Source organism: Haliotis rufescens, unplaced genomic scaffold, assembly GCF_023055435.1.
Source record: "Haliotis rufescens isolate VD_foot unplaced genomic scaffold, xgHalRufe1.0.p SCAF_12, whole genome shotgun sequence".
Taxonomy (NCBI): domain Eukaryota; kingdom Metazoa; phylum Mollusca; class Gastropoda; order Lepetellida; family Haliotidae; genus Haliotis; species Haliotis rufescens.
The window spans coordinates 14641324-14661013 of NW_025963802.1; the positions used below are offsets into that span (position 1 = coordinate 14641324).

Genomic DNA, 19690 nt, shown 5'->3' on the forward strand with positions numbered 1-19690 from the left:
CAGCCGACCTGCTACATGATCTAAAACAGACGGTATCGTAATTAAAGCGAGTCATGTATCTTCAGCTCCAAGCATCTGTTCAGATCAAACAATAGGGAGATATTATCAATCTATATTGTATGCAGAACCAAAGCGGTCAGTTATTTTTCTCCTCGACTAGACACGCTTAATATTTGACATTGTAAAGTATGCTATTAAGAAGCAAGAGGCGAAGGTATCTACCTTTGAAGTTAAGTTTAATTTGACGCTAGAGCTGAATAATGCATGTTATTACTGTGCGATTTGCCTAATTAGTATATTTGCCTTCTCAATACCAAGTCAATGTGTATTGATTATTTATACTGATTCCTATCTTGCGTGTTTTTGCGGTGGTATGTCCACGTACACGTGTAGATGAGCCACCTGTGCAGAACAGTCCACCATATGTACCACCTGTGTAGAATAGTCCATCATATGTACCACCTGTGTAGAATAGTCCATCATATGTACCACCTGTGTAGAATAGTCCATCATATGTACCACTTGTCTAGAATAGTCCATCATATGTGCCATCTGTGTTGAATAGTCCATCATATGTACCACCTGTGCAGAACAGTCCATCATATGTACCACTTGTCTAGAATAGTCCATCATATGTGCCATCTGTGTTGAATAGTCCATCATATGTACCACCTGTGCAGAACAGTCCACCATATGTACCACCTGTGTAGAATAGTCCATCATATGTACCACCTGTGTAGAATAGTCCATCATATGTACCACTTGTCTAGAATAGTCCATCATATGTGCCATCTGTGTTGAATAGTCCATCATATGTACCACCTGTGCAGAACAGTCCATCATATGTACCACTTGTCTAGAATAGTCCATCATATGTGCCACCTGTGTAGAACAGTCCATCATATGTGCCACCTGTGTAGAATAGTCCATCATATGTGCCACCTGTGTAGAATAGTCCATCATATGTGCCACCTGTGTAGAATAGTTCATCATATGTACAACTTGTGTAGAATAGTCCATCATATGTGCCACGTGTGGAGAATAGTCCATCATATGTACAACTTGTGTAGAATAGTCCATCATATGTGCCACCTGTGTAGAATAGTCCATCATATGATCCATCTGTGTAGCACGTTTGGAAAAATCTTCCTGTGGGCCCACGTGTAGAACAATCCACCCTGAGCACTTCACATACTGAACAATCTTTCTGTTGGCCAACGTAAAGAGCAATCCATTCTGTTCACTCCAAGTGTTGATCGTTTTTTGTCCTGTAGGCCCATGTGTAAAACAAATCATTCGATGCACTCCATGTGCTGAACAATCTCCCTGTGGACCCACGTGTAGAACAATCCATAATCCATTCCGTCTGCCACGTGTAGAACAATCCGGTATGTTCTCCACGTGGAGAAGAGTCCATGGACATATACCTCACGTGTATCATATGAACGAACAATCTATTCTGTGCATTCACGTGTACATTAATCCGTCAAATGCGCCCCACGTAAGGAACAATCTTGTACATTCGCGTGTAAATGAGTTAACTGTGCTAAGCAACTTTATGTATATAAACACTGATAATTGCAGTTGTTTAATAGTTGATATGGATGAATGTTCTTCCAGAAGAAATCTATTATCATAATTTGACATTGAACATTAATGCATTAGGACGTTAGGACATAAGTGGTATATCTCTGCTAATGTTATGACATTCTGTTTACTATTAATTGACATGGGAACGCGAGCGATCCAGACTATGTGGCTCTGATCTGACGTGACTTACATCAACAAATGGGATTTTACAAAATGTTAAGTAAATACACATTGTAATCTCTACTGCGATTTGGTTATGTAAATCACTATGTGTTCGTATCAGCTCGCCCTCCTTTGAGTAAGTGTTCCTATTGACGGTGTATGAATACCAATATGTGTGGTAAATTTGATTTATCAAGAACTCAATTCTCATGACAAAGGAGTCATGCGAAATATTCCATATATTATCACGTTTCTGATATTTACAACGAGCATGTTTAGACAGGTGACGCTGTTTAGTAGACGTTTGTTGTGATCTGAACTCAAGGCGCTGTCGCTTTGGTAGACGTTTGTTTTGATCTTAACTCAAGACGCTGTCGCTTTGGTAGAAGTATTTTGTGATCTGAACCCGAAACGGTGTCGCTTTGGGAGACGTATTTTGTGATCTGAACTCAACATGCTGTCGCTTTACTAGACGTATTTTGTGATCTGAGCTCAAGACGCTGTCGCTTTGGTAGAAGTATTTTGTGATCTGAACCCGAGACGGAGTCGCTTTAGTGACGTATTTTGTGATCTGAACTCAACACGCTGTCGCTTTACTAGACCTGTATGAGGATCAGAGCAGGAGATGTTATCGTCACAGTAGAATAGTATTGTGATTTGGGACAGAGATGTCGTCACGGTAGATGTGTATTGTGATTTGAGCAGCGGGTGTTATCGTCACGGTACATGTGTATTGTTATCTGAGCAACACCTGCCGTTGTCAAGATAGGCGTGTGTTGTGATCTTGGCACTTGTCGGCATGCACTTGTGTCTCCATGGCTACACCCGATGAACCATGTCACAGAACGTACAATGATGTAGTGGAACCTATGTTGCCTATTTACAGTATGGCTTTGATATGGCGTTAAGCAATACTCACCAACACTCACTCACATCACCCTCACTCTGTCACTCTCAACCTTCTGACTCATTCACGCATTAGCCCACTCACTCAGCCTCACGAACCAATGAAAAAATGGCAAATGGTAACCATCCCGACCGATATCAATCACAAATTCTGACGTGTTCCCGAAACAAGAACAATCAGTCATTTTTCCCCATATGGCCTAAGGGTCCAAGATGAAACGGAATATTTCTTCATACATCATTCGTGGAGAGATGCAACTAAGTATTTGTCATGACAGATACGGAGTGACACAGGTGCATTTTCACAATGTTCACGTGGAGATATCATGTGCGAATGTAATTTGTTTCTATTTCAATCACCTTCTTATTATTATATTTCTTATTATTGGTAATGAACATGCATGTCAAGTATAGAGTTACACAATGACTCATTAACCATCCATTGACGTCACAGTGGCGTTTCGCAATGTCTGTCTTATTTATCAGTTAGACATCCTGTCATCAAATATCAAACAGATTATCGATTGTGGGTGCCTGAATCCTAAATCTCATGCATATTCTAGTGCCTGTTATCGTGCAGAGAGTATGTTGCTTAGAAATAATGGCTGTGCAGCGTCGTTCATACAGGTAGGATTATCTGCAATACATGTGCAATAGGTTATGACGTCATACCATTATTGTAGTATGACATACATAGTTTGGTTACGACCCACGAGACATTGGCGGCACACTGAGATGGATGTTTGTGTTAAGATATCTCGAAATTCGTAATCCTCTTGAACATCTCTCTTTTGTCTCGTAGAGGGATATCAACAAACATTAAGTTATCTCTAGATCTAGATCTCGTAGAGTGATATCACTGAACACAAAGTTATCTCTAGATCTAGATCTCAGAGTGATATCACTGAACAATAAATGACCACTAGATCTAGATCTTGGAGTGTGATATCACTGGACATTAAGTGATCTTTAAATCTTGGATTAGGATACCAATGTTCATTACGAGGTGTCTTGGTCTCTGAATTCTCAATGCTTAAGATCGCTGCAATGTAAGAGGCCACGAAAGGGCCATACAGAGCAACAGTCCTAACTTATATTCATCTCACGACATGGTTCTGCAATACTCCCAAATTAGAACTGTATTAGAGACCATGAAATCCTAAACACCCTTGTCGCACCAGGCACGGCTGGTCCAATATAACGCTGGCGGTTGTGCTTTAAAAAACGTTTATGGAGATCAGGCGCTCACTTAGTAGAGTAGACTTGGCATTTCATTCATATGTACATGTCTTGTCATATACCCACCCCACACACTTAACGAGTCTTGCATTTTCTTTTGATTACCGCTAAGGTTTGAATTCAGCTTAACTTAATTCTTTGGTGGAACGTTCCAAACACTATTTCTACTGCAATGTCTGTGTAGTGAGATATGTGTTGGGCGCTGCAGTCGCTTTCCTTCGCCCGGAACATTTCATCAATAATATCACAGAGACTTTTAATAGAATCTGGTAATTTTTGTCTGAAGTGTCACTTTTCTGCATCTTGGAATAGAATAAAGATCAATATGTCAGAACGTCTATCTCTGTGACATTGTCGCTCAGTTTTCCTAAGTTTCGGGTCAAAATCAATACCAACTTGGGGTAAGAAAGTGGCATTAACAAACGAGGACTGAACGGTAAGCGGGACAGTTACAGTGGAACGATGGGAGTGTAGAATAGGGACACGTTGTGAAGTGCAAACCACGGGGAATTGGTGTTATTGTCCGAGATGATTTATTAATTAGTTCTCGTCATGAACGGACTAGAAAGTGGCATTTACGGTTAATAATTTGGTGGTAAGTGTTGTGGCTGATCGCCATTCAAATGTCAGTGCTAGTCAACAACTTCTTGAATATGATCGCTCAGGTTGTGATTAATGGTAAACCGATGACGTACAGTACTCTATCAATCTTCATCAACAGAGTTTAATTCAATATATGAGTAGACACCTACTTATTGGCCCAACTCTCTCAAAGATAATTGATTTGATGTTGTTTTCAGAGATCGCATCTATTGATCCTTATATAAATAGGTGTCACTGAGCGCAATGAAAAAGGAATGGGGAAACTGGGGGAGAATGGTTTCATGGAGAAGTATTTTGCACGGAGCGTTTACGCAAGGCTCTGTAATGAGAAACGTGTTTAGATGCCTTGTGGTTCAGATAAGTTTACGCGAGCGGTTGCTGTTGCCAAGGAACGCTTTTATTTATGACGTCATCGCACTTCCTGTGATCCCGTGGAAACCCAGCTGGCTGTTTCCGTTACGCCATTCCACACGTTTACCTTCAATATGCAGTTTGACAATGCAATCATCGCTATTGGTTCAGCTTAACACTTTGATTCCGCTTCATCGTATAAAGGGGATGCTAGTATGTTTTGTCATAGAAACGCCCAATACAGATAATATCCTCGCTAAATCGGATATCTGTGTACACTGTTATGAAATCATTCTTCTTGTTGAAGAGTTTGATTTTTTGCTTCTTTGCATGATTTAAGTTTTTATTGGTGCTTCGCGTGATGTTTTACTGGTTGCCATGCCGACGGTATCTGTTTGTAAGGATCCCTGTCATTATATTTGTGTTATTTTAGTTTTCAGTACATATATAAATGTAGCTGAATCAAAGCGTGAGGTCAACGCGTCACATCGGTATCATTGACTGTATCAGGCACACAAAGGTTTGTTCAATCGACACTGCCAGGCTCATGGAAAAACTCGATTGTTATCGAATTAGTGTGATGAATTACTCGTCATTCGGACAAAAGAAACACAAACGTTATTTTTCACATTAACAGACGGTATCGACGAGCCAAATTGCAGAGTTATTTTTAGGACAAAATTACACTCAGCTATAACTGCAGCTTGTGTTTCCTCTCGACCATCTGTTCATGCTGACCCGCTTCTACAGTGGTCTGGAAGAAGTATTGAATGATTAGGTGTGACTCTAGACGAGCATTTAGTCCCCACAATAAAGTTATCTTATACATGAAATATTAAATAAAATTCAAATGGATCCCAGAACAATGCTGTATTTCACATGCCAAGTCATTCAAGACTTGAGTAGGATTCCTTTTATAATTTATTTTCTAGGGTCTGAGAGACAGGCTAGTGTTATTCCAAAGTCAGACAAACCAGAGGAACACAGAGAAAGTCAGCACAGGACATACCTCAGCAACATTTAAACGTTAAGCTCCATCCCATGTTTAGCAGGGCGTGGAGTCATCCAGTTGATGACACCCCTACCTTATCAGCTTAGGGTTAAAGTTTGAGGCATGTGGACAAGGCGTCTGGCCTCTGATCAGAAGGTCGCTGGTCCGAATCCCATCACAGGACTAGGACATTGTATGGCAGCTACACCATGTTAAGCTGACCCTAACCAAAGGTTTATGTTTCTGTGAATTCATGTGGTCCTCTACGTCTAGATTTCATCATGATATCTGTAGCTGAACGTTTTATGGTTGATCCTTGCAATGAGATCGCCAAAACTACAAAAAGAAATCTGATCTTGTTTTAAACATGGTCGTTCCTTTGCATTGATAACCATACCATTGTTAAGGAAAACATGCGTGCAAAGATCTGCAAACATATGTAATATTTCACTAAACACTTCATTCTATTGAGTCAATAGAACATGCGTACTTAGACAGCACGGTTCTCCTCGAGAAATGGCGTGAAAGCCAATTAATGACACAGCCAAATATCAAGCTTTTGATTAGGTGGTTCTTTAATATTTTTGTGACCTGTATATGTTTTGGGTACGAACAAGCAAGCTATTTAGCGATAGCGTCACAGGTGTGGAAATATATGCATTGACACCCAGTTTACGACTTACACTGCCCTATGGCATCCATCCAAGAACTGACCATGTACTTGAACATATCTCCGTTTTAGGAGCCATTAGGCGCCATTCGTGTGATTGGGAGGCCTGTTCTCCCCGTTACCTCTGGGTGAATAATGGTACATTAGTACGCTGTACAGTTGGTATTGATGCTGTACACGTGTTGCTGTAATTGCGTAGTTGCCTTGTGCCGTTGTTGGAGCGTGACTGAAAGCGTTCCATTATCAGTGAATATGAAGTGTTCTAAGTGAGTCCAATGCTCCGTTGGTGCCATGTTTGTGCGTCGTTGTATTTGCCTCTTTGTCAATGCGTCGTTTTTGTTCATTGTTGAATGTGAGTCTCGATGCACCGTTGACGGTGCACCTCTTTTAGCGTGCCGTTGTTGGTGCGTCGTTGTATATGTCGTTGCAATTACGCCGCTGTTAGTGCGCCATCGATGGTGCATCGTTTCAGTGTGTGTTTTTCGAGGTACTTCGTGGGAAACATATATGTAAAGATGTGTCTAAATATAAATTATCCTGTACAGAATGGGTGAAACTGACTCGTACGAACGGGAGGATAAAAATAGTTCACGATATATCATATGTCATACTTGTTGGAAATCGGCCGTAATATACAGTATGGAGACTGGCTTCTGAAGTTTCTTACCTCCCCCAGTTTGTCCTCGTCGTCTTTTACAGCGTAATTGTAGGGTTCATTAAAGTCTCCGCATGTCGGATAAAACTAACACGTACGAAAGGGAAGAATTAGTTCACGATATATCATATTTGCTGAATTGAAATTCAGTCGTTATATACAATATTGGAACTGGTGTATGATGGGTTCGTCATATCCGCCAGTTGGTCCTCGTTGTCTGTCGCAGCTTAACTGTAGCTTTTATTAACGTCTCCGCACCGCACTAGCGTGATATGGCATTCATAACACAATACTGCAGCATCAGCAACAATCCACAGACATCATTCACCGACAGCATCACAGTAATTAGACGTGTATCCCTCCTTCATCCGCGCACCTGTCATCGCATCCTTTGTACATAACAATGATGACTGTGCATATACATGCTGTTGACATTCAACCACACACCCAGCCTCACATGTTCCTCCAGCCCTGACGCAATGCTCTGACGTCACCGAGCCATCAACAAGTGAGGTTTATTGCCTCGTCGGGCTATTATTGTCTGTACTTTAATTGCCTTTGATCTCCTAAATACAACCAGTATTGGTTTCCTAGCCTCTAAATCCATGTAAATGGTATCATATGCGATGGCTGCCGGCGGTCTCGTCAAGCCCAACAGAGACTTGTGATATCGATTTACTTATATCAACAATCAGTGGCAGCTTAGACGGCGGCTTGTCCTGTTGTCTTTAATGCCATATTGAACTCGACCCATGGTGTGATGCCCTGCCTTCAGACCGGCACGTGCAGGCTTGACCCTATGTTCGGCTTTACACGTAATCTTGAAACTCGATTACCCAAACACGCGGAATAAGAAGTGTGTAAACAAAGACCTATCTCCGGGCTGTGCGATAGAGAACGTAAGTTAGTACGTCTTCACACCGTAATGTCCAATAATGCTGTCAATTTGGTGGGCTTTACATATTGTAGTCATGAAGGGAATCGAATCTGAGACGCACTTCACCCGCTTGTAGGCATGTGTGAACCCCAGAGTGAACTGAAGTTGTCATTCTGGCACACCAACACAGTTAGTAGCCACAGTGACCACTCGTTAATCCGGATCCCGATAATCCGAAATCTCCGCTTTCCGGTCAATCTCATCTTCCCGAGGCAAGCGTGTCCACGAGCCTATATCAAAGCCTAGTTTCTACCCTTTCCACATCAAGGCCACTTTTCTTGGCTAGACCCTGGGACCACCTCGCTTAGATCACGAGTTGTGCCCCTCAGGAATGCAAACGCGATATCCAATCAGATCGCTGTCATCTCGTAGAGCTTCACAAAGAAGGCCACTACCATAGGCGACGACCATGTCGATCTGAATACGAAAACATTCGCGATTTCATCCCTGACACAAAAACATAGGAAATCGTTGGGGGATTTAAACGATGAAAAAAACATATTCGTGTCAACAAAGGCATGCAGCGGTAAATCACTTTCATACGAAAGTGTACATTCGTGGATGTTGATTTTGTGAAACGTTCTGATTGGACTACAGATATGTGCGATAGTCCAATCATATTCATCTTCCCGAGGCAAGGGAGTTAAAAGTCTACTAGGCTGGAATTCCCGGGCTTTAGCGTAGCGCAACCAGTGGCTATTACGAGTTATGTCCCTTCTTTGCCTCTCCTATGAACCAATCAGATTCCACCTCTCGTATCTCTTGCATTTGCTTCAAACAAAATGGCGGCGCCCAGTCAAGACGATCTGATCGATAATCAAGGTCTATATTGTAATAAAACGGGTCTTACATTGAATCACGTGAGCATCTTGATTAAAAACATGAAAAGATTTGGAAAATATCTGTTGACAACGATTTGCGGTGCACATGCTTTGCAAATCCTGCAATCGACCTAAAATCTGCATGACATTTTACGAACCGGATTTCGATTTCGTTGGGCAAATTTTGATTGGACTATGCATAGACTCGTTAGTCTGGCCAAAATCTAACTCCATGATACCAGCCTGGTTCGGCAAGGGTGGAAACTGGACTAAAGTCAGTTAACTGACTTGCCTCGGGAAGATGAATCATATTTAGCACAGGAAAGTGGGCATGGTGTGGCAAGGGTGGAAACAAGACATTGATAAAAAGGCTAGTGGACGCGCTTGCCTCGTGAAGATTGGGCAATCGTGTTGGAAACGTTGGTTTTTTGCAAAAGGAAAACTGCTTTGTACCATGCATTATTCGACATTTGTTGATACGAATATTTGGCCCCTAGAGCGTAGTGCACAGTTTATTGTCAATCGCTATTAAACTTGTACGTTCATTTGTGTATAATATAACTTTATATTGCTGTTGATGTACTGAGCCTGACCATCCGATGCCGTTAGTCGCCTCTTACGACAAGCATGAGTTGCTGAAGACCACTTTTATCCCGGAATCTTCACGGGACCTCACATCTGTCATTACAATCTGAGGAGTGGAGAGTAACGTCCAAGTAGCATTCTATACAAGGTGATTTGTACCTCAACATAACATTCACCCCTCCTATTTCAGAGCCTCTTAGTGATCATGGCTTCACAAGATAAACATGGGGAGCAGAACCTTTCGCTGGAGTCCCCGGCGGCGTCTAGCAAGCAGCTGATTGGTCGACGAAAGTCGGGCATGCGCCTTGAGCTGCTTGAACCTGACGACGATGATGACATGCTGGAGGAGGGTTCCACCGCCTCACGGCGACCGTCGACCTGCTCTCTATCAAGGTGAGGTAGCTAGGCTTGGGCGTGAAACCTGAGGGGACAACAGAAACCTGGAGTAGTATCTGATAGGGAACGTGCCATTAATAGAATCACACCAATATACGAGCTTTCGGGCCTTTCGACATTTACTGCTTGTGTACACAAACCACTGAAACGGGTAAAGTACCTCTCGTTCATCTAGACATCTTTGAGCAAGAACAGATAAAGAGTTACGTCCCTTATATGTCAGGATCCGCATATCGCAGGCTCGATCTAGACATCTTTGAGCAAGAACTGATAAAAAGTTACGTACTTTATATGCCAGGACACGCATATCGTAGGCTCAATCTAGACATCTTTCAGCACGAACAGATAAAGAGCTACGTCCCTTATATGACAGGATCCGCAGATCGCAGGCTCGATATAGACATCTTTGAGCAAGAACAGATAAATAGTTACGTACCTTATATGCCAGGACACGCATATCGCAGGCTCGATCTAGACATCTTTGAGCAAGGACAGATAAAGAGTAACGTACCTTATATGACAGGATCCGCATATCGCAGGCTCAATCTAGACATCTTTGAGCAAGAACAGATAAATAGTTACGTACCTTATATGTCAGGATCCGCATATCGCAGGCTCGATCTAGACATCTTTGAGCAAGAACAGATAAATAGTTACGTCCCTTATATGACAGGATCCGCATATCGTAGGCTCAATCTAGACATCTTTCAGCACGAACAGATAAAGAGTTACGTCCCTTATATGCCAGGTTCCGCATATCATAGGCTCGATTCCCACATTCATTTCAATAATGATCCTTGGTATATTTTTGTATTGTTTTGTATTTTTGTTCATCGCGGCCTTAATCCCAGCTCAAGCACTCCCTTTCTACAATCCCACAACTAGCCGTGACATTACTGAAATGTTTCTCGCTGATTTCGATGTCATTGCTCATTTTCAGGGATAATAGGCGTTCAAATTGACCCCATTTAAGCAATTCGTATCGTACAGGAATTCTGTTCAGTCGTTTCAGATGTAGAACTTTGGTCGCCCATAACTTTATCCACCAGACTGATTTACTTGCTTTTCTCCCTGTAGGTTCCGGTCATGTCCCCAGCTCGCAGCAGTGGCCCAGGAACAGATATCCCCTGGCATGGACGTCGTCAGCCTTGACGACGACGCCGCAGCTACAGCTTCTCCTACTTTGCGACAACGTCTACACATAGAGGACCTCGACAGACGCTCAACCACGCCTACCCCTCCATCAACACCCGGAAGTAGACGGAGCCACTTGTCTCTGAAGGAAAGTTCTAACCGCGTTTCCGGTTTGTCGCCTACATCAACACCAAAGCTATCCCGGCGTTCCATGCGTGACTTTAAGCATGTTGGCCGGACTTCCTCTGGAGACAGCGCCACGCAGGACCACATGTCTTTTTCTTCCACAGGAGTACAGATCTCACTCAGAGATGAAAATGTCCTGAGGTCGGACGACTTCAGTGATAGATTTTCCAAGCCACAGTCAGACATGTTTGAGGGTCCTCCAGAGATAAACATTGAGGACAGATTGAGCGACATCGAGGACAGTGAACGCCCTTCCTCCGCCCAGCATCGTTACCATCATCATCATTCCCATCACGCCGTTAGCGACGACAGCCACGACAAGTGCCAACGCTGGCTTCAGAGCCTTAAGATCACCCGAGCCGACCGAATCAAATCCCGGAGCCATATCCAACTGCCACCTATATGACCGGCGTGGCGTAGAAAGCACGTTACCAAATTTCATATCTCTTCCTATGATTGAAACGTGTGGTATCTGTATGGAGAGTGAAGAGTAGCGATAATGTAGCGGGAGGATTATCCTTTGATCTGTGATAACTCCGAGGATGCAGTTAAGATGCACTGAAGATGCAGTGAATGTGATGACCGTGACGGTGCCTGCAGCATCATATGTGTAGTAGTATTTTGTTGTTGCTGGTATGTCGCAGTGTAGCTTAACGCTGTATCACAGTTGTAGCGTCACCGGGGATTAACACTGTACGGTGTTCACAGATCACAGATCACAGATCACAGATCGGCAGCATTATCACAAAGGAAAGGGATGGTTGCCATATATATATATATATATATATATATATATATATATATATATATATATGTGTGTGTGTGTAAAGCTGTTAACTGATCTTTGTGTATGGCACAGGAATATATTCATGCTGTATAACGAATTCATCATCCTGGTTAAAGGATATGACTGAACTATTTATGTGCATCATCGTGAATCAGGGGATGTATAATCAGTGTTCAGCTTTGATGAAGATGAAAGGATGTGTTTCGATTGGCTTGATACGACCGTATTGCTCAACCACGTGTTTTTGTAGCGTTTGGAGTGTACTTTTAGTGCGTGTGGTGTTACGACGCCGTCTTTATTGAAACCAATCCACCGAATTCACCATCTTCCACTTACCACATCCTTGCAATGTCCTGAAACGATATGGACTCATTTTCATTCATTTCCCAGCAGATCAAACTTAGATGTGTTTTCCTTGTACATACAAGAGATCCCTTCGCAGAACAGAATTGTAAAACACGAATGGTCTCACGTTTCACATTTGAAATTCCCAATTCCTGATGCATATGCATAACACCCACTTAAAACTGGCTTTTGTTGAAGTCTCCCGTACCCATGACAATCATTGTCTTGTCGACAGTACTTTATTGTTTAAATTTGTTGGATTTGTATAATTTCATGTATTTGTTTTGACCGAATGTATTCGCTCGCAGAAGATAAGCTGTTTTTAACTTGTTGGAAGGTTATATAAAGCCTGTAATAGAAACGCACAGAATATGACAATCTTTCGACAGCAATAATAGGTAACTCGGTGCACACAAAAAAGTCGTTTATGGTTTATGGTGTTAAGTTCCTTAGTTGTGCCAGGATCCTCTGGTCGATGGTTTTAATCCTAGATTATGATCCTTTGCCTGTCGGCACCGTAGTTTTCACACAGTGGTAAACCTGCATCATTTCGTGTAGTGATATGACTCAAATATTGTTCCCGGTCGGTTCATCCCTAACTCGCTCCTTCACTCAGGGCTACTTTTATTTGCTTGACAAGTGAACTTTAAATTGTAGTCTATTTATCATAATTTGAATCTAAATCTAAACGATGGTGTAGTGGCATCAGTCTTAAAATAAAATATATCAGGCGATTGATTCAATTGAGAAAATCTAATGCCCCTATAATGCATTGTCGCCTTTGATCATATTATATTAAGACATTGAGGTATTTAAGACCCATTCAGGGGGCCATCTTTCTCAGAAAGCTCGTGTAAGACGAAGCCTAAGACTGCTTCTATACTCTACCATGAAGACATTTTACATGATGTAAATGAATTACTATGCCAGAGCCATTAAGAGCTGCTTGTGCAGCAATGGCCCCTTTGGGAACCGTTTTCCGTATGCGCGTGTCATATCTCATGTATCTGGATGTCTTCACATGGTGAACCCGAGAAGATCCGGGTTAAAATTGATCATCAGCAACCCATGTTTGTCGTAAGAGGCGATTAACGGGATCGGTTGACTTGCGTATCATCGTATCCCAATTGCGTAGGTCGATGTTCAATTAATGGATTGTCTGGTCCAGACTGGGTTATTTTCTGACCGCCGTCATATAGCTGGAATATTGCTGATTGCGGTGTTGACCATCAAACAAACAATAAAATATAATGAATGGGCGAGTTTAAATCCGTTGGACAATATCCCAGCACCCGTAAATTCATTTCTATGACTTTATGCTTTCTTTTGACAACATTTTCGAATTCGCATCCTAAATTCCCTACTTTTTGAAACCAAGCATTACGATTTATTGAGGTTGGCATGTCCCTGTGTGTACAGCCTGACCAATAATAAGCTACAGCATTGACTAAGTCATGACTTAGGCACAAAAAGGTATTATGTTTCTAATCTCCACCGTGGTCATTTTTGGGAGGTTGGGGAGGGCTTCCTGTGCAAAAATGGCTTTCAAAAACATATAAAGGCCCATAAACAACTCAAGTAGAGGAGTGAGCGAATTTTGTTTTACGCCGCAGCAGCAATATTCAAGCAGGGTTGAGCGTGACAAAATGTTTCCATTTCCACGAACCCAATTCTTCCTCAGACAAACAAAAAATCAATCTGTTGTGGCCTTATGCTTGTACTACATGTATCTATATGGAAATATGTTCCCTACATTGTCAGTTACTTAGTGACATACTCCACTGGTGATGTACGTGTACGCACGTACACTTGTTCACAAAACTATTACCTGTTATTGAAAGTATTGCGTCTTTGACACATGTTGTAAGTTAATGCAATATATTCACGTTATGTGAATAAATATGGATGAAAAGACCTCACGTTTTCATATTATTTCAAACATTGTTCCACTGAAAGTATTGAAGAAGTTGAATAAATATGATCCCGGAGAGCCCATATTTGATGCAGCTGTTGAGGAATCCTCTATATACCTATGTACTTATGTGAACAAAGTACTTTAGTGTGGGAAAATATATACGTGTGTATACATAATTATACTTCACAAATGTAGATAATACTATAAATACATATTACCGAGGCAAGGGTGTCAACTGACTGTGAAAGTCCAGTTTCCACCCCTTACCAAACTAGGCCGGAAGTTCTGGGTTCGATCGTAGCGCCACCCGTGGCTATTACGAGTTCCCTGCTATGTCCCTCCTATTGACCAATCAGATTCCACCTCTCATTTCACTTGCATTTGCTTCAAACAAAATGGCGGCGTCCAGTGAAGACGATCTGATCGATAATCCATATCGATATTGTAATAAAACGGGTCTTATTTCGCGAGCACCTTGATCAAAAACATGAAGAGATTTGGAGGATATCTTTTGACGTTACACATGTTTTGCAAATATTGCAAACGACCGAAATGTGCACAGCAGCTTTGGACCGGATGTTGATTTCGTGACGCTATTTTGATTGGACTATACATAGCCTCGTTAGTCAAGCCAAGATATATCTCCACAAGTCCATCCTAGTTCGGCAAGTGTGGAAACTGGACTTATATCTCACGTAACTCCATTGCCTCGGGAAGATTATATATGCCACTTGTGTAAATTTTCATTTCGTCAGTAACTCCCATGCTATAACATATATCTGGGCTTGCGACAGTTGTAGCCCAAATATCGCTTTTTGGAACAGGCCCATGCAGGTTCCGCGTGGTAGAAGTGTTGAGTATTAGGGGCCTTTGCAGCTTGAAACAGGGCGAGCAGAAACTGATCACTTATCGTACTTATGTCTCAAGAATACACATGTACGTATTTACTATTACATATAAAACACGTTATGACAAGTTGGATGAAGCACACGCTCAGACTATTACATGTAAGTCGTATGAAACTCGGCGAAAGCCTTTTGTGCTTAAATTACATACGAGGGGATATCAGAACATTCTTAGTCTGGTATAATGCTTACGTGTGACATTAATTTTGATACTCCGTCCTATAATAGACTATGGCGTGACCTGGAGAACCAGCATTAACAAACCAGTGGTTCACAGTCACGCTACAGACTATATATAGCCCTTTTCTATATATAGGTGATATATAACACGCTAAGACGCGGGATGAATGTCATTAAAGTGAGTGAATGAGTATGTTTTTACGCCGCTTTTAGCAATATTCCAGCAATATCACGGCGGGGGACACATGGGCTTCACACATTGTACCCATGTCGGGAATCGAGCCCGGGACTTCGGCGTGACGAACGAACGCTTTAACCACTAGGCTACCCGACCGCCCCTTGTTATTAAAGACATGTTTTACTATAGCCAGATAGTCAGTGCACCTTCAAGCCCGTAATAACAACATGGATTTCCTTGGCACAAGAATTCCGCGTATGTTGGACATCGGACAAGGAAATGACTCTCGTTATTAAGATCCGCGTAATATCTGACGCATGTTCGTCAGGAAAAGAGTGCACGGGTGGCCCCGCTTCCTTAGCCGCTGCAATTTATTGTGAAGAATTGCGTCCCTTTGTCGTGTCAGGATTCGATTATTGTCGGTTCGAATCCAGTATCGCTCTGATTATGATTTTTGGTTTGGTACCACCACGTTCGTGTTCGCGGATTTGCCCAAAGTGGTAAAGGTCGAACGTCTGCATTACATCGGGTTTTCTTCCCACATTAAAAACGAAATAAAACCCAAAATAACTTAAATAATACGTTTAATCCGACACACACGCACGCGCTCACATCTGGAATATGAGTTACACGGGATCCAGATGTATCAGCATTTTTCATGTGACTCGCGGACGCGACGTTCAACCCAATTTCACCTCACCTCACCCCACCTCACCTCACCCCACCTCACCTCACCTCACCTCACCTCACCTCATGTGACTCGCAATGACACTCTGATATTTCAAAAGCTTGAGAAAACCCTGAAAATAATGCGATAGGTTTGGTTTCACTTAAAAAAGAATTATTGATTGGAACGATGAAATTCGTATGACGTCACGCCTAAAAGACAATATTCCATGATAGTTATAGACTAGCATGACATTTAGTTAACAGTAGCGAACTCGACCTTACACAGTACTGCCGTACAAGGTCTTGGTACCGTATATGGTGATATGTATCATTTAAAGAGATATGTATAGAGCTAAACGATGTCAGAGGAGGCGTCTAAATATGGATGAGACAAAGTCTTCCAACATTCAAAAATGCTTTACAATGAGAATAACGTGTACACTTTTGTATGAAGGATCGACAGAGTAATATCTTTCTTGAAAAAGACCATTTCATACTCTGAATTTAAGAAGCAAGAGGAATTGTATTTGTATCACTAATACTACAATAACCATACCACGCCAAACCATACTGGTCCACACTGTGATCTTATACAAAATGTTCATGTGCATAGGTCTGCCACCATACTTAAATGTTAATAATATTGTCGTCATAATAATTATTATGTTTTGATAATGTGCTGCTTTGGGGAATATTTCAGTTCATTTGACTGGATGAATGCGCAACTTGGTGCTTGAGCGTTAAGATACAAGAATACCTTTCCACACACATATATACGCCGATACATTTGTGACCTGTGCAATCCACTGGGCAGGATGCGCTCACCTGTTCGCGAACACCTGGTGTCATCACTGCCTGCTAGTGATTCATGATGACATATTAATGGTACAGTCGGAATCGTACAATGGACTCTGCATTTAACAGAGATGTCTTTGGTATAGAAAGGGTAATATGTCACTTCATTTGGCTTTTATTTTACTGAGAGGAAGGACCGCCTCCGTGATCTAGTGGTAGAGCGTCCGCCCGGAGAGCGGAAGGTCCGGGGTTCGATCCCCGGCCGCGTCATACCAAAAGACGTTGAAAGGTTGTACTTGTTGTTATCCTGTCTGGCGCTCGGCATTAAGGGGCTAAAAGAAGGACTGGTCCGCTCGGTGTCAGTATACTGTGTCTGAGTGGGATATTCATGTTAAACTGCGGCATGGTATCTCAGTGAGCTAGCACTATAAATCGGCATCAGTCCGGACTAGTACAAGCAGCCACACAAACACACACACGTTCATGCACGTCGCTGTATAAGTGCAATAATCTTGGACGCGACGTTAAACCCCATTTCACCTCACCTCACCTACTGAGAGGAAGCTTGTTATATTTCAAGTGAATTAAAGCCAAATGAGAGAAAGCATTTAAACAAACATAATAAAAACAAACAGAATATTTTGGGGAAAATATAAGGCTGCAAGTTATGTCAAAATATTAAAATATTTAAGGTAAACATAGATATTCAGCTCATAGAATCTAATTGTGATATCTTAGGTATATATACTTATAATGCGGAGCTATTAATGCATTTTAACCTTACAGGGAAATATTACTGACAACAATTAAAGTTTCCGTGCATTGTTTAATTGCTCACAAGGTTGTATTTGTATGGTTTCATTTAACAGATGACTTAAGCGGGAATGAACAGAGCGGCCTGGGTTTGGAAAGAAAACGCCTCTTCTAAAAAGATGGCGCGTCTTAAGACAACACAGATACAAATTGTTAATGTACATGTAGGTATCTGCATGACAAAGAAACAAGCAAAACAAAGCATTTTGAATCGGTTTTGTCCCATATGTTACAAAATATTTATGTCGTCATGTTCCTGGTTTTCTCTTATTCACTCAACCTCCCACGGGTCTAGTGATTCGATCCCCGGCCGCGTCATACCAAAAGACGTTAAAAGATGGTACTTGTTGTTACCCTGTCTTGCGCTCGGCATTAAAGGGCTAAAACAAGGACAGGTCGGCTCGGAGTCAGTATACTGTGTCTGAGTGGGATATTCATGTTAAACTGCGGCATGGTATCTCAGTGAGCTAGCACTATAAATCGGCATCAGTCCGGACTAGTACAAGCAGCCACACAAACACACGTGCATGCACGTCGCTATATAAGTGCAATAATCTTGAACGCGACGTTAAACCAAATTTCAGCTCGCTTCGCCTCTTATTCATTCCTATCTCATTCTGATTATAGCCATAGTGATAAAGAGTTCGTTTAGAGGCGGTTAACATATTTTCATAACTCGCATACCATTATTTTATTGCTAAATTCGCCAATATATAACGTTATATCAAATCCCATACAAAAACGAAGTCTTCAGTTATGAAAAGATGTCCGAGTCGACTTAAAGCTTATGTTCAAACTTTGGACGAAACGTGCAACTATAGAAATTAACTTAAACGTGGTCCTTGGTCGTTTTGGACATTGTAAATGGTAGAATTATATATTGCAAACCACCGTGACTGCATCAGATGTGGCAAAGGTTTACCTGCGGTAATTTGGAAAGACAAATTACTGCCTGCCTTCGGCATCGTCAGCTTCATGAAAAAGTCGACGTAGGAGCTAGAGAATTACACTTAGGAGATACAAAAGCCTACGTAGGCGATAAAACGTGCTGTTTATGAGATAAAACTCCTATTTAGGAGATTTAAACCCTACGTACGAGATTAAAAGTCCTACTTGGGTGATACAAAAAGTCACAGGATGGAGCCTGAAAGTCCCACGTAGGCTTTTGGTTTCCTACGGAAAAGATAAAACTCTGTTCCATGTGGCACCAAGACGCTTCCATACATCCGTATGAAATGTTCAGAATGACATTCATCAATCTCATTAAAATCAGATCTTAGTTCTCGCTACCGCTAAACAAAGATCTGAGGACATCCCATTACGGGTCACGTCAGACCGACCTTGCGCGAACTTTGACCGACCAATGGAATAACCAATCAGAAGGCAGCTTTCTCGTGCTTTACGGCACTAATTTCAAATTGGCGACTCCGCTTCGAAACTTACATATTTTGACAAACTCTCGATTACAAATTTGAAACCTGAACAAAAGAACATTCTGGAATGGCTAATAGATGATCTAGATTGTATGGATTCAATCGTTAAACCCGTATCTATCGTTCGGAATACCCCGTGTTAAAGTTTTCGAGGTTGTATGATTAGAAATCCCATTCCGACTGTCACTTTCATGATATGGTAAGCGACGCTCTGATTGGTCGCATGAAAGGTCGTTCTGACGTAACTCCAAATGGGATGTCTTCAGATCTATGTTTAGCGATAGCGAGAACTAAGGTCTGATTTTAATGAGATTGGACATTCATCCATGTATTTTTAAAAATGTAGTTAGGAATAAAGCTTACTTTCGTCTGTATTTGAACTGCAGTATAGAGTCCTCCAGAAACTGAGAACGACCTAACAATTGGATAATCAGTTGAGATGGA

General features: G+C 41.8%; 1 protein-coding gene across 2 annotated transcripts in view; it reads left to right on the plus strand.

Annotated features, from left to right (window-relative positions):
* The window catches only part of LOC124119575, a 55971-nt gene extending 41698 nt beyond the window's left edge, over nt 1–14273 (plus strand). For both annotated transcript variants that reach the window (XM_048393379.1, XM_046482128.2), the window contains exons 2-3: nt 9701–9903; nt 10984–14273. In XM_048393379.1, coding sequence (XP_048249336.1) covers nt 9716–9903; nt 10984–11632 — 837 coding nt within the window. In that variant the 5' untranslated portion in view covers nt 9701–9715 and the 3' untranslated portion in view covers nt 11633–14273. The remainder of the gene's footprint in view (nt 1–9700; nt 9904–10983) is intronic.
* Nucleotides 14274–19690: the final 5417 nt, after the last annotated feature.